Here is a 20,532-nt window from a genome sequence, read left to right on the forward strand (position 1 = left end):
GAATCCAATCGCAAGTCTGCTCTGATACTTCGTAAGACCGTATTTTTTTCGTTAAACTGCAATGCCGGACGGTGTCAGCTGCCTTACTGAAATCAAGGAACACGGCATCAACCTGAGCGCCGTTGTACACTGCGCTGTGGATCTTATCGAGGAACAGAGCGAGCTCAGTTTCGCAGAATCTGTGTCTGCGGAATCGATGTTGCTTTTTATAGAGGAGATTTTCATTTTCCAAAAACTTTATAATTCTTGAGCATAAAACATGTTCCATAATTCTACAACAGATTGACGTGAACGATATAGGTCTATAATTGTGCGGTCTGTCTTACGGCCTTTCTTAAAAACGGGAATCACCTGCGCTTTTTTTTCCAGTCGTTAGGTACCTTTCGTTGCTCAAGCGATCTACAATAAATTACTGCTAGAAGGGGAGCAAGTTCTTTCACATGATCTTAACAGAATCTTATAGGTATCTTATCTTGTCCTGACGCCTTTCCACTAATAAGCGATTGTAGTTGCTTTTCAATTCCGCGATCGGTTATCTCAATATCTGTCATTTCGACGTTCACACAACGATTGAAAGGAAGGACAGTGTTAGTACCTTCCGCGGTGAAACAAGTTCGGAAGACTGAATTCAGTATTTCGGCCCTCTCTCTGTTACACTCCGTTTCGGTGCCGTTGTGGTCGCTGAGAGAATGAATAGCCGATTTTGACCCACTTACTGATTTTACGTACGACTAAAATCTCACCGGCCGCTGTGACCGAGCGGTTCTAGGCGCTTCAGTCCGGAGCCGCGCTGCTGCTACGGTCGCAGGTTCGAATCCTGCCTCGAGCATGGATGTGTGTGATGTCCTTAGGTTAGTTAGGTTTAAGTATTTCTAAGTCTAGGGGACTGATGACCTCAGATGTTAAGTCCCGTACTGCTTGGAGCCATTTGAACCATTTGAACCAAAATCTCTTACGTTTTTACCTCATCTTCATTATGGCTTAATTTCCAGCCTCTCACTTCAAGACAGAGGGGATCCGACTTTTTCAGCGATTCTTAGTTACTGGGAAGCGAGGTGGAGGTCCTCAGCCGACGCCGAAAATGTTGCGTACGCACCTGATTACGAGCGGGGCGACAGCGCCGGGCGTGCGGAAGTCGCGGTAGTAGAGCAGGTGCGGGTTGTCCTGCGAGCTGACGAAGGATGGCGGCAGGCCGCCGATGGCGGTCACGATGGCCACGTCCGCGCAGTTGACGAACGTCTCCGTAGGGCCGCAGCCCACCGCCTCCGACCCGTCGGCGCACAGACCCCAGTTATTCGCTGAAACACGTCACTCCAGCTTAACAGAACTAGCAGAAGAGGTTTTCTCCACGCCTACAAGGGACCGTGCGAACTTTCCTCTCACCGATTTGATTTATACTCGTTGGATGTGAGGTCCGCCAGTTGTGCAAAACGCCGTTTTTCTCAGTATGCAAATATGTTTCGGCACCACCGTGCCATTATCAGCGGGTTTTCGTTTTTATTTAATCTGCAATGTGAACATTTTTGTTAAATGATTATAAAATTATGTGCATTTTTAGTTCAAACAACAGATCGTTTCTTTTTGTAAATACCTTAACATTTGGTGTGCATGAATTTTCTGGATCGGTTGTGTGTTAATTACTGCAGGTAGCGTGTCATCTGCAACCAAACGGTGTTGATGAGAAAGTTTTTTGCTGGGAGTTAACCTATCTTCTAGAATGTAATAGCGAAAAACTAAATTACATTCTACAAGATAGGTTAACTCCCAGCAAAAAACTTTCTCATCAACATCGTTTGGTTGGAGATGACAAGCTACCTGCAGTAATTAACACACAACTGATCCAGAAAATTCATGCACACCAAATGTTAAGGTATTTACAAAAAGAAACGATCTGCTGTTTGAACTAAAATGCACATAATTTTATAATCATTTAACAAAAATGTTCACATTGCAGAATAAATAAAAACGAAAACCCGCTGATAATGGCACAGTGGTGCCTAAACATGTTTGGGTACTGCGGAAAAGGGTGTTTTGCATAACTGGCGGACCTCACATCCAACGATTTTAACTACAAACACGGCCAATACAAGGAGCTGCAAATCAAAATGATGGATATTGATTCATACTGACAGAATATGTAGGACACGACTAGGACATCAACATGTAAGGAAGAAGAAATTCTCAACCCTTTATGAGAAAATCGTTCATGAAAACAATAGGTATGTTTATATGCTTTGTAGGCGAATAGTGTTCAAGCAGTATGCAGCTGAGCGAGCAAGCGGCTTGTTTCATAACTGACAGGTCTCTGAATCGAATCTCGCTGCCGACAGTCATTTCTCATTAGCATGTAATTCAAACAACAGGTTTAGAACAACACGTTTATCGTTTTCCTATTGTTTCCCATGAAAAAAAAATCTTTTTTAAGGAGATAAGAAATAGAAAAAAGATTCATGAGATCTCTCAATCAAATCAGTATAGCCATTTCATTGATATCATTGTGTCTACATTTGTGACAAGTATAATGTGTAAGCTACTGTGAACTGCACGAATCAGGATGATACTGTTAGTAGAAAGATGGAATACAATAATTAATGCGACATACAACACGCGCAGTAGACGCGAAATTTCTTCATATGCTTGAGTCCTTTTTCTTATTTTAATACGTGTATTGCAAAAAAAAAAAAACCTGGTTTATATTCACAAACGGTTCTCTGATGTGAAACAATTTCGCGGCGCACCACTTATATCTAAGCATGCCACAGGATATTGAAGCAAAAATCTCACAAAAAGTAGCACTGACAACAAGATTCGATCCCGACACCTCGCCCTTAGAAATCAAATGCTTAGTCGATCGGCTGCCGACTCACTGCAGATTAGCTACCATACAAAATACAAACCCACGCCTACAATTTTCAAACTCTATTTCCTCGAAAACGGTTCAGAGTTGCGTCTTCCTGTTTATATATGTTGAAGTTCCAGTGGTGTCCTAACACACCCAGTAGATATAAATTAAATTGACAAGGGAAGTTCGTACGGCCCTGTTGTAATAAGAAGTGACGTAAGCGAATAAAAGGCTTGCTGACTCCTCATGTGATACTGCAATAGACATCATAGAATTATAAGAAAAAACAACGTCTTTATTCAAGCATCTAGTTGACCTGCAAAAAATTATACAACATAGTCCCACCAACAGGATTTAAATGATAAGTGATTCAAGCAGAACTCTTGTGTCTTCGCGAAAGATCAAGAAATCTTGATAGGTTAAAAAGTATACGGTGCTTTTTCTGACACTGCTTCAGAGTAATTCACAGAATGAAGAACATTTTATTTAGAAATTAAATGAAATTTGTTCAATGATATATTGAGCAACAATTCTGTGGAAAATGAAACAGATTTATGAGACATGTTCTACAGAATCAAGGTCTTGTTGATTGAGCAATGTGGTGACTACTGGAATGTTTACGTTGTTGATAAGAGAACTACCTAAACAGGTAACAGAACGGAAGTTTCAGAACCTGCAAAGTATCAATGTTCTGGAGATTTGTGAATCAGTAAATTAAAAACTGATCTTACAGAAGATGAAGTGGAGGATGTTTCGATTTTGCCAGAATTTGAAGCTCAGCGAGAGCACTGTTCACAGTGCTCCAACACGAGAGCTGTAAGGCTTGTATAGTGTTGTAGCTATTACATTTTTATGGTTACTGGAACAAATGAGAAAAAGAAAAGAGCAAAATTCGACGACATTTCGTTTTTTCTTTTATACGGGTCTTCTGATTGGTTCGATGCAGTCTGCCAGTACTTTCTCTCTCGTCTCTAAAAGTACTGTATCAACCCCAACGTTCTCATGATAGATGTTCAGTGCCATCAGTGATTTGCACCTTAAACTTACAGGGTAGTGTGAAGCACGTTTGGGATGCATGGGGACCCTAGAAAATTATCTGATCGTGTGAGAATGGTAGTGACAGTAGGGTATTGTTTGGCATCTCTAACTGATAATTGGAATCTGGAGTGAGACATCATTTTCATACGCAACAGTGATCAGTATCATGGGGATGCAGATAACGAGGTAAATTGGCGCGCTAAAGATAAAACTATACGCAACTAGTCATTGTTCTCGTTATTATTGGCCGGCTGTTGTTTAAAAGTTTTTACAGCATGTACAAGAAATGATTCAGAACGTGCGTAAGGAATGAAGAAAGAAATCCACAGGGACAAGACGGCAACATTTCGATAAAATGAATAAGCTGTGTAAACAGGAAACGGGACCCCTCAAAGATAATGTATGACAATGGGCATCTACTATTATATGCAACATTTACGGCCTCTCAGTCCGATTTAGTGTTCTCTGTAGGACACACGAAGTAAAAAGATAAGATCGTTACAAGAATCCTCATACAACGTATTTCTTTAAATCCCCCTTATGGGAACAGAAATTGTACAAATTCTGTTGAACCAAATGTAATGGCAACGCTAATTCCCAGACATGAAATAAACGCGCCAACATAAATTAAACGCAAGGTATAGCGAGTGTAATCGAATATAGGAAATGCTCTTTGAATTGGAGTTCTTAAGCTCGTTCGCAATATACCCAAATTAAATGAAGCTCTTCTTATGACCTGTAATTATAGGCGAATGGTTCAACGACCTATGTAAATGATCCAGTTCGTTACATAAAGTAGACAAAGGTGGATTTTATCCCACCAACTGAGGAGCCGAATGAGGAATAGTAGCAGTCTCGAATGAAAAACAGCCCACAGTTGCACTAAATTATGTTTATTTTAAAACTTGACCATGGTTTCTGCTATAATAATATAGCCTTCTTCAGAACAGTGGTAGTGACGGAGGATATACGGTGCCATATGTAATTTTACTTACGTTCGAAACAGGCCTATGTCTGTTGAAATTATTTTATTGGTCAAACACAGCCGCTGGGTTAAGACCTTTTTATTTATTAGTGTGTATGACTTTTTCTTCTGAAGAAGGCTATATTACACTCCTGGAAATTGAAATAAGAACACCGTGAATTCATTGTCCCAGGAAGGGGAAACTTTATTGACACATTCCTGGGGTCAGATACATCACATGATCACACTGACAGAACCACAGGCACATAGACAAAGGCAACAGAGCATGCACAATGTCGGTACTAGTACAGTGTATATCCACCTTTCGCAGCAATGCAGGCTGCTATTCTCCCATGGAGACGATCGTAGAGATGCTGGATGTAGTCCTGTGGAACGGCTTGCCATGCCATTTCCACCTGGCGCCTCAGTTGGACCAGCGTTCGTGCTGGACGTGCAGACCGCGTGAGACGACGCTTCATCCAGTCCCAAACATGCTCAATGGGGGACAGACCCGGAGATCTTGCTGGCCAGGGTAGTTGAGTTACACCTTCTAGAGCACGTTGGGTGGCACGGGATACATGCGGACGTGCATTGTCCTGTTGGAACAGCAAGTTCCCTTGCCGGTCTAGGAATGGTAGAACGATGGGTTCGATGACGGTTTGGATGTACCGTGCACTATTCAGTGTCCCCTCGACGATCACCAGTGGTGTACGGCCAGTGTAGGAGATCGCTCCCCACACCATGATGCCGGGTGTTGGCCCTGTGTGCCTCGGTCGTATGCAGTCCTGATTGTGGCGCTCACCTGCACGGCGCCAAACACGCATACGACCATCATTGGCACCAAGGCAGAAGCGACTCGCATCGCTGAAGACGACACGTCTCCACTCGTCCCTCCATTCACGCCTGTCGCGACACCACTGGAGGCGGGCTGCACGATGTTGGGGCGTGAGCGGAAGACGGCCTAACGGTGTGCGGGACCGTAGCCCAGCTTCATGGAGACGGTTGCGAATGGTCCTCGCCGATACCCCAGGAGCAACAGTGTCCCTAATTTGCTGGGAAGTGGCGGTGCGGTCCCCTACGGCACTGCGTAGGATCCTACGGTCTTGGCGTGCATCCGTGCGTCGCTGCGGTCCGGTCCCAGGTCGACGAGCACGTGCACCTTCCGCCTACCACTGGCGACAACATCGATGTACTGTGGAGACCTCACGCCCCACGTGTTGAGCAATTCGGCGGTACGTCCACCCGGCCTCCCGCATGCCCACTATACGCCCTCGCTCAAAGTCCGTCAACTGCACATACGGTTCACGTCCACGCTGTCGCGGCATGCTACCAGTGTTAAAGACTGCGATGGAGCTCCGTATGCCACGGCAAACTGGCTGACACTGACGGCGGCGGTGCACAAATGCTGCGCAGCTAGCGCCATTCGACGGCCAACACCGCGGGTCCTGGTGTGTCCGCTGTGCCGTGCGTGTGATCATTGCTTGTACAGCCCTCTCGCAGTGTCCGGAGCAAGTATGGTGGGTCTGACACACCGGTGTCAATGTGTTCTTTTTTCCATTTCCAGGAGTGTATTATAGCAGAAACCATGGTCAAGGTTTAAAATAAACATAATTTAGTGCAACTGTGGGCAGTTTTTCATTCGAGACAATTTCGTAACGATTGCTGTTGTCGCTGCCATGATGAAAATAATGAAGTAGTAGCAGTCCCGCTGTCGTTTTCTGAAAAGACTATCAACTGAATCCCAGTATGTAAATAAATGAGTAATAATGTTTAACGTGAAATCGACGCCAAGGTCGATAGAGTCGTATTAAGGAAGGATAGAGAACGAAACCAGCCGTTCCCTATCAAGGAAAAAATCGCGGAACTTGCGTTAAACTATTGGTGACCGGACGGGGCTTTGAGTCGTTGTCCTTCCGAATACGAATCCGGTGCCTAGTGCTGTGTCTCCTCGTTCTTTCGCTACGTAAAACTAGAGTATGGACAGGATACTTCTAATTGAACAGAAGCCCACGTGTAGTCTGGTTTGCAGCACGCTGCTCGTGAGAGGTACGTAGGTGGATCCACCCGGAACACAATTTACCATGCTCAGTCGAAGTCGTGATCTCTTTCCTGTTACCTGCAGTACCTTCAAGCACGTGGAGCAAGGCACCAGCGCAGTACTCACCTGTGACGTACTTCCACTGTATGACGCACTGGGTGCACGTCACGAAAGGCGGCAGCCGCACCTTATAGCGCAGTGTATCGCTCTTCTTCGTGCCCGGCGGTATGAAGTAACGCGTCTCGTTCCTGGTGCCGGCCACGATCAGCGGATTCCTGCAACAAAAAAAAAGGGGGGGGGGGGGGGGGCAACACCCATTCACAGTGTTCAGAAAGGTAGCGGCTGCGAGCTCTGCTGGAAGAAGCTAGAATGGCTTGTTCTACGCTAAACAATAGCGCTCATAACTCTTGTACGGGCCGACCACCCAGTATGCTATTCATTTACAATTTTTAAGCGTAATATTTTCATGTAAAGTTAAAGCATAATTCGTTGTGGCCTATCTGCTAAGTGGGACCGTCACCTCAGGAGAAGTTGCATGTTCCCGTGGACCGTTAACCACTACCAATCTGCCCTCTACCTACCGAGGAGGAATCGTGAGAGAGGAATTCGATTGTGATAGCTGATCGCACCGGAGATCTAGGCCACACGTTCTCTGTGGTACTGTCTCTCACCTACTCACGACGTGTTTTATTTCTGACTGCTCTGTGGACTTCAGTTCCGAAATGAGTAACTTAATGCTCTAAAGTATCACCTCTAGGCCCTGCCATGTTTGGCTGGTAACTTGCAAACCAACCTTCTAACATGTATCAGTACTCTGAATGAGGAATACGCTTTCTTTCGTTCACGAAAGTTTGCGCCTTATACTTGAACACCCTATATAAGATGCCCACACTCTGATTACTCTGTTAAGGCTCACTCTAAACCTGTACGCTGACGTATTACCAACGTTAATTCCTACTGTGACACAAGTGATATGAGTGTTTTTCAGTCTTTCATTCCTCGGTCTCGTCGAATCTTCGAGTAAGTAGCGTTTCCTACAGTTTAGGCCGTCCATTAAAGTCTTTGAAACAGCAAGAAAAAAGTCACTAACGTTCTGTTTCATCTGCTGTACTATGGCTGCGTTGCGGAGAACCTGATACTGCCAAAGCTTTTTCCTTGGTGAATGGGATGCCAATTGAGGAACGACTTGATGGAGTGGTAGCGGCCCCACGGTCTGAAAGCCTGCAAAACAACCGGGAGAGCGATGTGCTGACCACATGTCCCTCCATACCACATCCGCATGACGCCGAAAGGCGGAGTAAATGACATGGCGGCCGGTAGACAGCCCTTTGGCCTTCATGGCCTGGCAAAAAGCTTATTTTTTATAATGTCTGAAACTGTGATATCATTTCGTGAGTCACTTGAGAAGAAAGTTTATTCTGAATTACTTATCTCTAAGTGTATGTTAGTATCTTAATGCATAATATCAACAGATTGCACGTACCTTTCATACTGAAATTCCGATCACGACTGTCAGCTTTATGTGAAGGATAAGTGCATTACATACGAAAATTATAAAAAAATTGCTAATGAAGTTTTACATATACCACCAGTAGCTGTATATAACGGGGGGGGGGGGGGACTAAGACATACTTTTATCTCTAAACAATGACTGAGATCCAGTTACCAATTCTACCATAAAGTGATCGAACACTTTGCTACATAATATTGTGATAAACTTTTCATTAACTTCACAAATCGAAAATTCTCACATAGTGGAGGCAGCCTAGACAATATGCCGACAAGAAAATTGCCAGACAATAATTATCACAGTTAAAGACGTTAGCATAATACTGAAGAACTTTGCAATAATTAGAGCCAAGTCCGACACCAATAATTTTTTAGGCAATCATAACACCGCAAAATTAAAGCTGAAAAAGTATCTCCAGATCAGAAACTTAACTGGCTCTATCAGAGAAGTTACACAAGATTTTCCAATAAACAATTTAAAACAGTAAAAAGAGCAGAAACTAATGTTTCCAAAAGGCAAAGTATTAAAATTAGAAGATTCCAAAGCAGAGGCAGTAAGATAACAGTTTTGCATTCGTCTCAGGAGAGAAAAAAAAGCGGCGTAAATTGAAAGTAAGAAATATTTTGGAGGAAAAGAAGTTGGCAAATGAGACTCAATTTTAAATAGCGCCAGTCAAAAATAATGAACCAACAAACTAACGGTCGGAGGAAGTTATGGAACGAAGTACCATGGGTGAGGAAATCAACTTAGAGGCCCAAATTTTGCTTCAAGTACCTAAGTAATTGTTAATTTCATTCATTAAAACAGTGTAACAAAGTAACGTAAATGTGACAAAAACCCAGCTGAAGACATGCAGAAATGCAAGATATAAATCGAAGAGGAAACACATTGGATGATGAGCATTCGATGGTGTGGGAGGGGCGGAGATGTACCTAGAAGCATCTGTACGGTTTAGAGTAGGGGCGTGCTGAGGTAAGGATCGCTTCCAGCGTATTCACTATCGCATATCATATCAAGTGAAGGATATAATATAATATTTCGTAGCTGTGAGTTCAATTTATTACATGCCAAAAAAAAATCTTATCAGGCTCCCGGAAGCTCCAGGTGTTCACAATTGAGCCAACAAGAAAATTCTTAGTCTGTTTTCATACATGTGTATTCTATAAAACCACTGTACAAATGTTAGTACTCTTATATTTTGATTGTATGAAGTTTAAGGAAAAGAACGCTGATATTCTTCAATAACATATCCCTGTAAATGTCTTGCACTTTGCAATAGCCGGAAGAGATGCGTAAGGCGGAATTTTGTGACCTTAGAAACAAAAACTTGTATCTTATGTAGTTTCTAAATTCGTTTCACTGACGATATTGTTAGTGGTTTCATAGCACAGGTACCGAACACATAAGACGATTCTTTGGAGCACTTGTGGAGACAACCTGATTACTCCTCAACATTTTACGCCCAAAATGAAATTACGAAATCAGCTGGAGACCACAAAACATTATCAAAGAAGGCCGGCCGGAGTGGCCATGCGGTTCTAGGCGCCGGGTGACCGCTACGGTCGCAGGTTCAAATCCTGCCTCGGGCATGGATGTGTGTGATGTCCTTAGGTTAGTTGGGTTTAATTAGTTCTAAGTTCTAGGCGACTGATGACCTGAAAAGTTAAGTCGCATAGTGCTCAGAGTCATTATCAAAGAAACTCTTCTCAAAAACCTAGTGCATCATTTCGTTCCATTACCAGAAAATAATCAACATCACAAACACATATATCTAATCCTGGTTTTGCTATTCATTTAATTGCTTCTTAAATATATACTTTTCGGAAAGTGGTAAACGTCATCATAATTGTGACAGCTATAAACTAGATGTAATCTTAATAACTATTACTACTGCAGAGCTGAAATAGACATTTACTGCATCTTTGCGTTAGATCCCAACATCCAATGTCCAGTGTGTGATGTGGGATGAAGGGGCTGAGGGTGAGGAGCAGAAGCGTTTCTGTCATGAAGTAGGGGATTAGGTGTTCGATTTTCATCAAGGGCAATGGTGAGACGTACCGCTACTACAGGTTTCACAAACATGTGTAATGGAATGTGATGAACTTAATTACTTACATGTATGAGGAAATGGGAAGTCCAAGCATTATTTGCATACTAAAAAATTGTGGTATCATATATACAGTTCTACTATGTAAATGCAGTTTTTATGTCAGTGCGAATTATTGTTAGCTGAATCTAGAACCTTGTAATAATACATTAAAATGCTGTCTCCTTTAACTTACAGCAAAAAAATATCTCCTTGGTTTAACAGTTTGCTAAATTCGTGTGTTACAGAGCCACATACAGTCACCATTAATCTTTATTTTACAATTTCCATTACCAACTTTAGTCCAGATAAACAGGTATTCATCTGCATTCAATTTCTTCTTCCTTCTAGTACTCAACACAAATGGCATACTAGGAACAAGTGTACCATATGGCTGTTTAGCCAAAAGTCCTGTTGTCTCTGCTATACTCCATGTCTTCCATGTAAGAATATTTGCATCTGGAAATGCTTCAAGGCCACCATAATCGCAATGATTGCCCCATACTACAGCAAGTGTGAGCCATGTACTACCTCCAATGCCGGCCGCGGTGGTCTAGCGGTTCTGGCGCTGCAGTCCGGAACCGCGGGACTGCTACGGTCGCAGGTTCGAATCCTGCCTCGGGCATGGGTGTGTGTGATGTCCTTAGGTTGGTTAGGTTTAAGTAGTTCTAAGTTCTAGGGGACTTATGACCTAAGATGTTGAGTCCCATAGTGCTCAGAGCCATTTGAACCATTTTTTTTCTACCTCCAAACACGGCTTGTACATCACATGTAAAGTTCAAACGTAGTCCACGAAATACGTTTGGACCTCCAATTAGTTGTTGTTTATTAAACTGTCCAGCAAGATCAATGTCTATCGCCTTCAAAGCACGATAAACAGGAACGCTGCGCCGCCAGCGACGACGGTAACCACGTCGCCCAGGCATTGCTGTGGCACGTTAATACACACAGCAATGCCTGGGCGACGTGGTTACCGTCGTCGCTGGCGGCGCAGCGTTCCTGTTTATCGTGCTTTGAAGGCGATAGACATTGATCTTGCTGGACAGTTTAATAAACAACAACTAATTGGAGGTCCAAACGTATTTCGTGGACTACGTTTGAACTTTACATGTGATGTACAAGCCGTGTTTGGAGGTAGTACATGGCTCACACTTGCTGTAGTATGGGGCAATCATTGTGATTATGGTGGCCTTGAAGCATTTCCAGATGCAAATATTCTTACATGGAAGACATGGAGTATAGCAGTCACCAGGTAAGCAGTTAATAATAATAGGGGTCCGTGGGGTAAAGCAGCACTCGTCCCCCTTCCCCTGCCAAATCCTTCAACAATGCCATAGCCGAATTCTTCCACAACCTTTGCCAAATTAAGCCAATGAAACTTCTGTAATGCCCACGATTTGATTGTAACACTAACCTGCAGTTTTTTTGCTTCCAAATAACCAACAGCTCAAGGTCGATCTTGTTGAGACAGATTGGTTGTGCTGGACTGAATCTTTAATTCTTCTCTGTATTACTATCAATCAGGTTCAATATTTTCCGATACTTCATTCAGCGTGCTGCAATATTTTTGCCCAGAAGCGTATACTTACGCTTGATACATTTCTCCTATTATGTCGTCATCATCGTCAGACAGTACAGGCAACGACTTGTTGATGTAGCCATCCTTCACGGTCTCTCACCATCTTTACCATTAGCTTAAAAGATACTGCAGTTCGTTACACTGATAACACCTTTTAATATGGTTGTTCTGGGCATAGCTCTTAATTTTTTCCAAGAATTTTTACATCTAAGATGTTTTATATTTATGAAGCTGTTATGTTGATTTACAAATCCAGTTAATTTGTCTTCTCTCTACCATATTAATCAGTTCCCTTTCGTCTTTAATTGCTTTTAGTATTTGTTCATTAAATTTTCTTTCAGTCTGTACGTTTTTGTGGCTCTTCCCCTTATCTAGATCTCTGCTGCCCCTAATTATTTTCTTTTCTTAGTTCTCTCGGAAACTATAGCTTAAAATGCTCCAAAAAATCTTCATGAATTCAATTTTCGTTTCTGTATGTAAGTGTTTATTTGTTAATAAATTCCTCTCTATTTATAAAAGCGTTTATTCATTACATCTCTTCTTCTGACTTCCAGTATACATATGTTGTCATATGTTGTTATATGCTGCAAGTGTCAACATTTATTTACTTGTGTCAGTATCTTAGTTTCTATGTTATATGTTAATGTTTGTCCTCACTTGTCTGTTCGATTTATCTGCCTCCATTACTTTACTCTTGTTTGTGTTTTTTTTTCACGTTACGGTTGTCCAAGGCCTCCAAGGCTGTATAGCATAAATAATACTAGTTTTGATACTGACAAAAATCTCTTGTGAAAATCTAACACAGAGAGTTTATTGACATTCCTTTTTCAAAAAACTGGGCACGAAATATTTGAATATCAAGTATATGCTTCATTACGAGTATTGTCAAAGCATGTTTCGACATTTTAATTGATGACATGTTGGAGCAACAAACCTTCTGAGGCACTCCTCATCCACTTCAAACTTCGGGTTGTTGTTCGGACAGATGAACATCTCGAAATAGCCATAGTGGTTAGCCGTCAGGTCCACCTCAACTTGAATCTCCTGCAGGCGAAATAAAAACATTTGTAAATAGATCATAAATGTAGTAGCAGTTTTAGTAGAAACAATCCAAAATAGTTTACAAAATTTTCCACTTTCTAAGACATTATATTATTTTATATCACCACAGAAAAGTTTGTCCTGCTACTTTTGTCCTAACAATTGCAATATGTACCCACTAAACAGCGTCTCTGTTAATATATCCAAAATAATTTTGTTTGCTTACAACTCAGTAACTGGAAATTTATTAATATAAAGATTATATGGCATAGAAAATTACATTAAATGTTACGAGGAAAATAGTGATTATGTTCGTTCCACAAAACAGTTTATTTACCGTTTCTATAAAGCATGATATTTCCCATAGCATTCAGCAACACACTGAAGAATCGTTCTGAAAATTACGTGTTAGAGCCACTCTAAGCATCATTATCTCCGTAAAATGTATAATATTTGATTGGAGTTCGAATTAAACAAAACTTCGGCATCAGTGAACATTAATTCGGTGAAACAACCTTAGCCATAGGCTGAGTAATGTTTCCTGACTGAATCACTCACACCACAGCGTAGGTTATGCAGGAAACAAAGTTTTTGAAATGTTCTGTAAGAATATCTGCGAGCTACACTGTTCTTTAAATGATTTTTATTTTATAAATCATTTTCGATGAACTCAGTTCGACATATTGCCATATCAGGTTCTTTGTAAATACGTAAGTAAGTGATGGTCTTACTATAAGGTTTGTACCTATGATCAGAAAAGTTATAATACATTCGTTTGGTGCTTTTACCTTACATGTAATACCGTTGCTGCAAGTCTTTGTTTTATTAGGTTTTCCTTAGATGTACGTTCGAGATGTGTATATGACTTTAGTCGGTTTTCATGTACGCTATTTTTCTCTTGACAGCTTGGATGACAGTAGATCAGCGATATTAGATGTTTACATAGCTACCATTATAAGTAAGTGGTGGGTGGAAATTCGTTTGTTTTTTATTATTTTTATAGATTTGCTTCTAATTATGTTGTTGCAGGAATTTGTTTTGGTTTTAGTTGAGATTCTGAGTTACATTTTCATTTTATCGTAATAGTTTTTGTTGTCTATGAATTGTGATGTTTTCTTGGTATTATGTCTTTGTTGTATATTCTACACTTTGTTATCGTTGTTACTATCGGTATGTATTATTCAGCCTCTGATTTATTACTTTATCCATTTTCTTGCTTTATAATGTGAATAAAGTTTCGTATGCACTTTCTGCCCTTTAGGTCGGTTTGTTCATATGGCTCTAAGGACTATGGGACTTAACATCTGAGGTTGTCAGTCCCCTAGACTTAGAACTACTTAAACCTGGCTAACATAAGGACAGCACACACATCCATGCCGAGGCAAGATTCGAACCTGCGACCGTAGCAGTAGCGCGGTTTCGGAATGAAGCGCCTAGAACCGTTCGGTCACAACGGTCGGCGTCGGTTTGTTCATTCAATAAATATGTGGGATTATTGCATGCATGTCAGCGCATCTATGTTTCCTCAAGAGTGTTTATGATTGCTCCCTTTTGCGTAACATGGAGTTCTAATCCTTCGAGTAAGAGTTTTAGGTCGTGTTTTTATCTTTGTAGATGTTGAAAAAATGTGGATAGGCTGTTTTCACTTTCTCTGGCGTGCTTTTTATATCTAGTGGTGAAGTTTCTACCGATTTGTTCTATGTAGAATTTGTCGTAAATGTGACACGAAATTTTGTAATAAAAGAGTGCAGCAACGATATTACATGTAAGATAAAAACGCAAAAGGAATGTATTATAACTATTCTGACCATATCATAATATTAAGACCATCACTTACGTATTTATAGGGCATCTGATGATGGCAACATGGTGAGAAGGCTCATCGTGAGTGATTTATAAAATAAAAACCGTTTAAAGAGCAGTATAGCTGGCTAATATTCATATTAATCTAGCCATAAGAGGACATATTTTGCACTGTGGAGCCCAGAGAACAAAATTAAATATTCTAGTTTAAAAGAAAAAAGATCAGAAAGCAACTGAAGAAACAGTGGCTGAGAAGGGAGTGAGACAGGGTTGTATCCCATTCCCGGCGTTATTCAATCTGTACGTCGAGCAAACAGTAAAGGAAACCTAGGAGAAATTTGGTAAGGGAATTAAGGTTTAAGGAGAAGAAATAAATACTTTAAGGTCTGCCAATGACACTGAAGTTCAATCGCAGATATAAATGGATGTCGAAGAACAGTTGAACAGAACGAGTAGTATCTTGAAAATATAAGATGAATATCAACAAAAGTAAAGCAAAGGTAATGGAGTGTAACTGTATTAAATCAAACTAATGTGATGGAATTGGATTAGAAAATGATGATCTAAAAGTAGATGAGTTTTTCTATTTGGTCAGTAAAATGATGATAATCGAGGTAGACAGGATATGAAATGCGGACTGACAAAAAAGCTTTTGCGAAGAAGAGAAATTTAATGTCTAATACCAATTTACCTACTGGGAAGTATTTTCTGAAGGTATATGTCTGGAGCGTAGCACTGTACGGAAGATAGGCACTTCAGATAGTAAGGGAATAGAAAATTTTAAAATGTGGTGCCATAGAAGGATACTGGAGACAAGAGTGGTAAAAGGAACAACAAATGAGGACATACAAAATCGTATTCGTGACAAAAGAAATTTATGACAACTTGACCAAAATAAATATCTGGTGACAGGACATGGCATGAAGCGTCAAGACATTGTCACTTTGATAATGGAAGGAAGTGTTGGGGCTATTAATTTAATACGGGAACTAAGGTTTGAAATTCGGTAAACAGGTTCAAATGGATGTAGGTTGCAGTACTTAGACAAGAGCCGAAGGGACTTGCAAAGGACCGACTGGCATGAAAGGCTGCTTCAAAACATTACTTGGACTGAAGACCACAAACAGCAACAAATCATATAAGACAATGGTGTGAAAAATACATGAGCTTTTTATATAATTATCTGTGTATGAAAAAAATTGAATTTCGAGAGAAATTACACATGGAAATAAGAAAGGGGAATGAGTACCTCCTGATATCTTGTGTCTTGTCTCATTAATCCATTTGCAGGTTTTCAGACGGGGTGTGGTATTTTCAAAGACAGAATTTGTGTGAGCGTTCTCTGCTGTGAGTGTGTCATACCTGCCCGGTGACGTAGTTCCTGCTGATGACGCCTTTGCCGTAGAGCCCGCCAGCCTCGTGTGGGCGCGGCTTGGGCTCCCCGAAGCTGTCGCCGCAGAGGCCGCAGCTGCCGTTGTACTGCTGCCACTGCACTGAGCAGAACACCGCCGTGTTACATGTGAACAAGCTACACACGACACCATCGCAAAACCAGCTTAATTTTGTCGTCCAGAAAGTGAGAAATGTCTCCTCCGCTCACCTTCACTTTGGCCCACAGAAAGTTTTCTTTTTTTTCTAACAGGTCTTAAAAAGCTTGCATAATTAAATGAAACCTTCCTAACCTTCTTCCAAAGCTTTTACTGAAATCGTGCACAGTAGCTAAGCGGTTCGTGTTTACTCGCTGCTCTGCGTACTTTAGACAAGATTATCATCTTACACATTTATGGACCAGACTCTTGATGAGTTCATCTGCTGCTTCGAAGTAAATAAAGTTACACTTTTCATCAAATGCAGCTGCTGATGCCCTTTTCTGTACCGTAAACCAGTCATTGAAATTTAATCTGGGAGACAGTGAGGCTAGACGTAACGATAGGTTGTCAAGTGCACCTAGCAGTGACCCCTGGGAAGACTTACACTGGTAAGCCAAAACATTATGACCACTGCCCACGGCGACGTTGGATGCCACATTGTGGCGTTGCGGGCACGTGATGTGGTAGCAGACGTATGTAAGCGGAGCAGACACGGACGGGGGATCACCCTAGCGAAGATATGGGCTGTAAACGGAGAAATCTATTGAGATAAGCGACTTTGGCAAAGGACTGATTACTATTACGCAGAACCTGTGAACGAGTATCTCTAACACGGCGAAGCTGGTCGAATGTCCACGTGCTACTGTCGTGAGCATGTACGGAAAGAGACAGACGGATAATGAAACTACCACTGGACGCCAAATGGTTGGATTCCAAGACTTTTTACAGAACGCGGGATACCGAGACTTTTCTCTCTGTAAAGTAGGACAGATGGTGATCTGTGACATCTTTGCCGAAAGAGCACAATGCTGGTGCACGCACAAGTGTTTCGGGGCACACTGTACATTGTTGAACATGGAGTTCCGCAGCAGACCACCCCTACGTGTTCACATGTTGATCCAACGATATCGTCAGTTCACATGTTGACCCAACGACGTCGTCATTTACGGGACCATCTACATTCGACCGTTGATCAATAGAAACTAGGCGAAGCAAAACGTGCTACGCGCTAAGGATGCAGGTATTGTGCTATAGGAGACCTTCTCCTGCACTTGCATGAGATCTGTGATAGTTATCAAAGACACATTGACACGCTGACTGCTATCAACCACCTACATCGCTTAATCCTTGATATCTTCCCCAGCGGTGATGTCATCCTTTAGCAGCATAACTGTCCGCGTCTCGGAGTCGAAATCGTGTTACAGTGGTTCGAGGACCACTGCAGTGAACTGACGTTGATGTTTCGATGACGGAATTCGCCTGGTGCAAATCCTGTGGAACCCATCTGTGTCGCTATCAAGCGCCACCACCGCGTCGGAAAATCAGCGGCCCGTTATTTACGCAAATTACATGATCTGTGCGTGGAAATCTAAAGCCACGTACCTCCACAAACCTACCAACAAACTGCCGGATCTCTGATAAGCAGAATCAGTGATGTAGTTCTTTCGTTCCAAAGACGGACAAACAAGCTATTAACCAGGTGGTCATAATGTTTTGGCTCATCAGTGTCGCAATAAAAAAAAGCAACAATGCCGAATGAAATGGAATTATGTGTCATACCTATTCCTAATATTGTGCTACACTACTGGCCATTAAAATCACTACACCACGAAGATGACTTGCTACAGACGCGAAATTTAACCGACAGGAAGACGATGCTGTGATATGTAAATGATTAGCTTTTCAGAGCATTCACACAAGGTTGGCGCCGGTGGTGACACCTACAACGTGCTGACATGAGGAATGTTTCCAACCGATTTCTCATACACAAACAGCAGTTGACCGGCGTTGCCTGGTGAAAAGTTGTTGTGATGCCCCGTGTAAGAAGAAGAAATGCGTACCATGACGTTTCCGACTTTGATAAAGGTCGGATTCTAGCCTATCGCGGTTGTGGTTTATCGTATCGCGACATTGCTGTTCGCGTTTCTCGAGATTCAATGACTGTTAGCAGAATATGGAACCGGTGGGTTCAGGAGGGTAATATGGAACCCAGTGCTGGATCCCAACGGCCTCGTATCACTAGCACTCGAGATGACAGGCTTCTCATCCTCATGGCTGTAACGGATCGTGCAGCCACGTCTCGATCCCTGAGTCAACAGATGGCGACGTTTGCAAGACAACAACCATCTGCACGAACAGTTCGACGACGTTTGCAGCAGCATGGACTATCAGCTCGGAGACCATGGCTGCGGTTACCCTTGACACTGCATCACAGACAGGAGCGCCTGCGATGGTGTACTCAACGACGAACCTGGGTGCACGAATGCGTCATTTTTTCGGATGAATCCAGGTTCTGTTTACAGTATCATGATGGTCGCATCTGTGTTTGGCGACATCGCGGTGAACGCACATTGGAAGTGTAGTGTCGGCAGACTTGCCAACACTACGCACACTAATTGAAAGAGGCGGCCAAGATGCACGCGCTAACTCACGAAGGATGGAGTGAGGTCTGAAACAGGAGACTTAATGAATGTGATAAAGAAAATACGTATCTTTTGAATATACTTAACTTTTAATACATCCTTGTATACATCGTTCTTGATGAGACATCTGGAGATTGTGGCGATACAAGTGACTCTTTATATACAAGCTATTTAAGGCTAATGGCGCCTTGCTAAGTCGTAGCCATTAACTTAGCTGAAGGCTATTCTAACTGTCTCTCGGCAAATGAGATAAATGGCTTCGTCCGTATAGTCGCTAGCAACGTCGTCGTGCAACTGGGGCGAGTTCTCGTACGTCTCTCGAGACCTGCCGTGTGGTGGCGCTCGGTCTGCGATCACACAGCGGCGACACGCGGGTCCGACATGTACTAACGGACCGCGGCCGATTTAAGCTACTACCTAGCAAGTGTGGTGTCTGGCAGTGACACCACAGGAAGCGTGTATTCGTCATCGCCATACTGGCGTATCACCCGGCGTGATGGTATGGGGTGCCATTGGTTACACGCCTCGGTCACCTCTTGTTCGAATTGACGGCACTTTGAACAGTGGACGTTACTTTTCAGATGTGTTACGACCCGTGGCTCCACCTTCATTCGATCCCTGCGAAACCCTACATTTCAGCAGGATAATGCACGACCGCATGTTGCAGGTCTTGTACTGGCATTTCTGGGCACAGAAAACGTTCGACTGCTGCCCTGGCCAGCACATTCTCCAGATCTCTCACCAATTGAAAACATCTGGTCAATGGTGGCTGAGCAACTGGCTCGTCACAATACGCCAGTCCAAGGCCGATATTACGGCCAGAAGTGGTTGTTCTGGATACTTATTTCTCAGGATCTATGCACCCAAATTGCGTGAAAATGAAATCAAATGTCAGTTCTAATATAATATATTTGTCCAATGAAACCCGTTTATCATCTGCATTTCTTCTTGTGTAGCAATTTTAATGGCCAGTAGTGTATTTGTTTTTTTTTTTTTGACAAAGATAGTGAAATATGTGTGACGGGGACTCCTGCTTCCGAAATTCTTTGCTATTGAACACACTTGTTACGATTTTCATATTAATGCTCCAAGAGGCTTCGGGTTGAGGTCCAAATGCGACAGATTCGTGTTTATCGATCAGCCTAGTTATGGTTTTTGTTCACACGAAGATTCTTCGGACACCGCCTACACATCAAGAGGCAACTAGACACGAATATCAGATCAAAGTGTCAAACAAAGTGTCACTGCGAGGCTTTGTGGTTAATATTGACAATACACAGCATATGTATACAACGAAAAGTATGCCACATTCGTTCGACGACACTCGCGAGGACACTCTCAGAGGAGTAGTGTATTTCCAAAGAAACGACCCGCCGTTGGCTCGTTCACTGCTGAAAACATTCCTGCATTTGTGAGTAACATGCTTTGTTTCAACGAAAGAGCTCCATGCAATTATAATGTGACAATTTTACACGTAGATTATCTAGTCTTATGCTGTTCTGACAACAGTAAGGTAGCGGTCAATCGGCAAATATTGATTTGCCTGAAAAACTGTGCAGTGCTTTAAGTATTTCTTTAGCTTTATATGTACGTCGGTTAGTTATCAGGCTCAGATTAGG

The 20,532-nt window shown here is 42.3% G+C and overlaps 1 protein-coding gene across 2 annotated transcripts in view; it reads right to left on the reverse strand.

Moving 5' to 3' along the window:
• LOC126259328 (uncharacterized) overlaps nucleotides 1–20,532 on the reverse strand; it is a 415,173-nt gene that overhangs the window by 19,150 nt on the left and 375,491 nt on the right. For both annotated transcript variants that reach the window (XM_049956025.1, XM_049956034.1), the window contains 4 exons: nucleotides 16,264–16,394; nucleotides 12,992–13,101; nucleotides 7,009–7,157; nucleotides 1,097–1,298 (listed from right to left, as the gene is read on the reverse strand). In XM_049956025.1, the coding sequence (XP_049811982.1) occupies nucleotides 1,097–1,298; nucleotides 7,009–7,157; nucleotides 12,992–13,101; nucleotides 16,264–16,394 (592 nt within the window). The remainder of the gene's footprint in view (nucleotides 1–1,096; nucleotides 1,299–7,008; nucleotides 7,158–12,991; nucleotides 13,102–16,263; nucleotides 16,395–20,532) is intronic.

The sequence above is a fragment of the Schistocerca nitens genome, chromosome 1, assembly GCF_023898315.1.
Source record: "Schistocerca nitens isolate TAMUIC-IGC-003100 chromosome 1, iqSchNite1.1, whole genome shotgun sequence".
NCBI classification, from domain to species: Eukaryota; Metazoa; Arthropoda; class Insecta; order Orthoptera; family Acrididae; genus Schistocerca; species Schistocerca nitens.